At 37.0% G+C, this 5,244-nt stretch overlaps 1 protein-coding gene across 1 annotated transcript; it reads right to left on the reverse strand.

The window, feature by feature from the left end:
• Positions 1 to 405: 405 nt before the first annotated feature.
• LOC119578427 (ficolin-2-like) lies at positions 406 to 4,863 on the reverse strand. The gene is given in 6 exon segments (XM_037926011.1): positions 406 to 579; positions 582 to 603; positions 1,762 to 2,187; positions 2,922 to 3,210; positions 4,276 to 4,337; positions 4,785 to 4,863. Coding segments are annotated over 6 exon segments (978 nt in total). The 5' UTR covers positions 4,790 to 4,863.
• Positions 4,864 to 5,244: the final 381 nt, after the last annotated feature.

The following is a 5,244-nucleotide window of genomic DNA, read 5'->3' on the forward strand; positions in this document are numbered from 1 at the left end:
AGAATTCTATAATGAATTAAGTACATGCAGTATACAGTACGAAAACAAGATCGGGTGTGGAGGGGACAACACACAGGGAAAAAATACATTATAATATAATGATATATATTAATTATAATATATATATATTATATATATATATATTAATATATATATATATTACACACAACACAACACACACACACAAACACACACACCAACACCACAAACCCACACACCCCACACCACACACCACACACACCCCAAAAACGCGTGGTACAGCATGAGCAAATATACATTTCATCCCGTTTTTTAAAAAGACCCCTAATCCCCCCTTCCCCCCCTTTTGGGAGTTTTTTTTTTTTTCAGCATGCATTTCCTAGTAATCAATACCTTTATTTAAACATCAAAAGAGACAGCATTTTGCTACTTCCCAAAACGAAGCCTATAAAAATCTTTGTGCAGTTTGGGCCCCATCTTTATTTCGCTCTTTTTCGGGGGTATTGTAGCCTCCCAGTAGCCCCACATGACCTCCAGCCACTTCTGGCTGTTGGGGCCCTCCTGGTCCTCGTCCTCGATGTGCACGGTGTAGCAGCTCCTTTGAAAAAACACACGCTCTCCCACCTGCGGGGCGAATTTTCAAAATAATGAAATGGGAATGGAATGATGTAACCCATCATATAATATATAAAATAATATATAAATTATAATAATATTATATATATATATATATATATACATATATGCTCACACACACACATCAAATATGTATACATACATATATCTATCTATTTATTCATCTATGTAACTATATCCCAGTATCTTTCTATATGTATTTATGCACACACACACACACACACACACACACACACATACACACACACACATATATATAAGGCCACTGTGCCCTAGTGGTTAGAGCTTCGGAGTTAAAGATTCTCAAGACAACCTAAGTTCGAGTCACCGACCGGTACATTGTTCCCCTGGGCAAGGAACTTTACCTCGATTGCTTACAGGTAACCTGATCATGGATATGTGAAGCCATGGTTAGCAGGTAATGGATGTGGTTTCATTCAATAGCAGAGAGTGCACTCAGTGGTTGAACCACACTGGTGAGCAGAAGAACTACATCATGGTCAATGGTCAAGATTACCTGCCTAGAATAGACACTGCTACTGAAGAAAGCAATGGGAACCTACTTCAGTACCTCTCCCTAGCCAATCAATGATCAAGGTCTCAAAGGAACACTCGGAACAGCATGAAACGTCGGCAACAGAATTGCTGCATTTCACGTGGTCATGAGAGACATATAGGTCATTGGTCACAGGTGTTCAATTCTGAACTATCTGTACTTGATGATATGTGTGTGTGCATATATATATATATATATATATATATATATATATAATAAATATTATATATTACAAATATATTATTATATATAATATATATATATATAAATATATATATATATATATATAATATATATTACATATATATATATAAAATATATATTATTATCTATATAATTTTTAATATATATAATAATAATATTTTTTATATATATAAAATATATATATAGAGAGAGGGAGAGAGAGAGAGAGAGAGAGATGAGAGAATTATTATTTTATATTATATTATATATATATATATATATATATATATATATATATGAATATAGATAGATAATATACTAAGTTTTACACATATAAACCTATCATTTTATGAATATTTCTTACTAAAACCCCTACAAATGAAAACTTCAGGTAATGACGAACTTACAAGGTCGCACAGTTTTCGATGTCCGGGCCGGGGTTGGTCCCCCCCGAGTACTCGCCAAAGCTGATATCGTATCGGTGAGCCTCGTCGCTGAGGGAGAAGCCGTCGTAGGTCGCGAATCGAGTGTTGTCGTCGAAATCGGTCATGTCCAAGCGCACCTCGTAGAGGGACTGGCTCGTGAGGGCGTGGATGTGCTTGATGCCGAGCCAGAAGTCCTGCGACAGGTCTCCGAAGCCGTTGACGTAGTCCACCCACGGCCGGAAGAAGTCCCCCTGCGACAGGTCTCTGTTCTGGATGACCGTCCATCCCCCGCCGTCCGTGTCCATGTCGCAGTAGACGTCCACCTGGTGCTCGGGACAGAGCTCGTATGGCGAGATGGTGTACACGCCGCTCTTGTTGTGGCCCAGATTCAGCACTTCCAGGCAGTTCCTGAAATAAAGGGAACCAAGAATATATCAAAATTTGTGTTACCATCTTGCATTTGTGTCTGCATACATAAACACATATATATGTGTGTGTGAGTGTGTGTTGTGTGTGTGGGGGTTGTGTGTGTTGTGGTGTGTGGTGTGTGTGTGTGGGTGTGGTGTGTGTGTGGTTTTGTGTGTGTGTGTGTGGTGTGTTTGGTGTGTGTGTGTGTGTGTGTGGTGTGTTATATATATATATATATATATATATATATATATATATATATATATATATATATATATATATATATATATATATAGTATATACAGTATATATATATATGCATATATTTATACATATCATGCATGTATCTATGTATGTACACTCTCTTACTCTCTCGTCTGCATAAATCCCAGAATATTTCCTCTCTATGAACAAAAGCACATTATTATGAGTACTCTCTCACCTGCGCTTCCCAGTGCTTAGCTACTGAGGATGTTTGATAACTTTCCTATTCATAGAACATTTACAAATGCTATATATTATACCCTAACTCCGAATGACGATCCTTTCTTGTAGTACTCTAGCATTTTCCTTTTTATTTCATCTTCCTACGTGTAACCTCAAGGTATAGCAGCATTATATTCAAATATTTACTGTACTCATTTACTCCTTTTGTAGGTTATTATTAACATTAGTTATAGGTTAAGATACTCAGATAATATTTTCTTTGAAGTTTCATTGTATTTCTTACTTACTTGAGTTCCATCTGCGCGATAACCTCCCGCTTGGTCCCAGTCGCATCCTGTCGTTCTTGGGGATTCTTGCGCTCCCTTTGAGGAACCCCGTCTTGGATGACGCGGACCTCGATCTCCCGCTGATTACTAATCCTGATGCATTTTGTTTCAGGTGCTTCTCCGTTGATCGTGACCTCTTGGCCTTCTCCAAAGAAGAGCAGAAGGCCAGCGACCTCATCTTCTTTCCTGACTGACACTGTCACCGAGGCTTCGCTGCCCACACTTGCAGAGGTGTTCGTGGTATTAGCAGCTGCTGGATAAACAAATTGAGATATATGGAAGGGATGTTCCACGTTCGGGGTGTGTTTGGTTACCACAGCTTTGAGGACGACAGTGATACTTTGATTTTGATTTCAGAGCCAGATTCTTGCAAAGTGTGAGAATCAGGACGATGATGAAAATAATGGCAGAATGGTATTAGTAAACATACGGCAGAGTTCACGATGAATGAAAAGAAGATAAAGGAAGAGGAAGAGAAGGAGCAAAAGATGGCGGGGAAGAGTTATAACAGCAACAAAAATCCTGTGATGAAATACAGGAGTTTCGTATAATGCAAATGTTTACCTAAGTTTCCATCAATTTCTTCATTTAAAGATAAAATTTCAGTGTTTATTGCTGCAAATGCTATGTCAGCTATCTATAACAGATTGAGATGAACTTGTCTAAAGCACTAGACATAAATGTCTAAGAGTGAAAAAATACAGGGGTTCATAAATAAGAATATATATAGAAAATATTTAAGCATGGATGAGTAATCCTAATGCTATACTCTGTAGGGGACTTATTGTCATAAGGACTAGCCTATGAATTTCCCCTTCAACTAACCAGTCTATGTATCCTAAAATGCAAGAGGGGATGTGGGAGCCACATCTTGAATATTTTGAACTACATTGAACAACCACTCAAGATGAAAAATGGAATATGAAAGGGAATGCCTTTCAACATTCGACACACAATCATGAAAATTGAGAAGGAAATTCCCACAAACTATATTCAGAAGGAAAAATTTGCAATCTTTTTTTTTTTTTATGAATACAACATTTCTCCTCGAGTAAGTGCACATTTGTATATATATTTCTATCATTTGCATTAAGAGGATGATTTGATAATGATGAATTCATATGATAATTATAATGATGGGACTGATGACCAATTACCAATTACAATACAAAATTAGTAGATTTCAACACCCCAGCCCCCCCCCCCTAAAAAACAAACAAAAAAAACAAAAACAAATTAACAAGCAAAACAAATAAATAAATAAATAAATAAAGAATAATAATAATAAATAGAAAAAAAACAAGCATATTCTTACCTACGAGAGGCAGTACAACAATGAGCACCACTGCCAAGATATCCGCATAAGGACGTGTGAATCTGGAAAGACATAATCCATTTTTATCCAGAAAGGCCTTGTCAAAAAAAGAAAGAAAGAAAGAAAAAAAAAAGAAAAAAGAAGAAGAAAAAAAAAACGGTGATACTCATAAAGACTAAATAATAATGCTATTGATTACTTAAGATTATCTGTCGCGTCAACAGCTAAGGTCATTACCGGCGAGACAGTAATGTGAGTAATGGTAATGATGAAGCAGATAAAGTGACATACTAAAATTGATCTTTCCGTTACTTTTATGACATATATTTATATTACAAATAATCAAATAACATGACCCTGAATGAATATGAGTAAGAGAGAGAGAGAGAGAGAGAGAGAGAGAGAGAGAGAGAGAGAGAGAGAGAGAGAGAGAGAGAGAGAGAGAGAGAGAGTCACACACAAGATAATCAGAGAGAGAAGCGAGAAAGGAAGGAAAAAAATGGCCTTACCTCATATTCAATTTTTTCTCTTTAGCTCAAACGGAGGCGACAATACTCCCCGTCGCGTCCCGCTTGCCTCGGTCAAAGTGGAGTCGAGTCAGCAGTCACGGCGTTATATATATATATAGGATTGCGGGAGTTATCGTACGGCCTCTGTTCCTTTTGGGATTTGCTGTTGGCGGCGCCCTCGTGCTATAGTAATAGTTGTAGTTGTGATTGCTGTAGTAGTTATTGTAAGTGTAGTAGTAGTTGTAGTAGTAGTAGCTGTTGCTGTAGAAGTAGTAGTAGACGTTGTTCTTGTTGGTGCGGTGGGGTACCTTTTCTTTCTTGTTTGGGCTCCTCATCCTGTTCTTGTTCTTATTTTCCACTTTTTTTTTTTTTTTTTTTTTTTTTTTTTTTTTTTTTTTTTTTTTTTTTTTTTTTTTTTTTACTGGTTTCCCTTTTAATGGCTTGGACGATGCAGAAAATG

Source organism: Penaeus monodon, chromosome 11 (genome assembly GCF_015228065.2).
Source record: "Penaeus monodon isolate SGIC_2016 chromosome 11, NSTDA_Pmon_1, whole genome shotgun sequence".
NCBI classification, from domain to species: Eukaryota; Metazoa; Arthropoda; class Malacostraca; order Decapoda; family Penaeidae; genus Penaeus; species Penaeus monodon.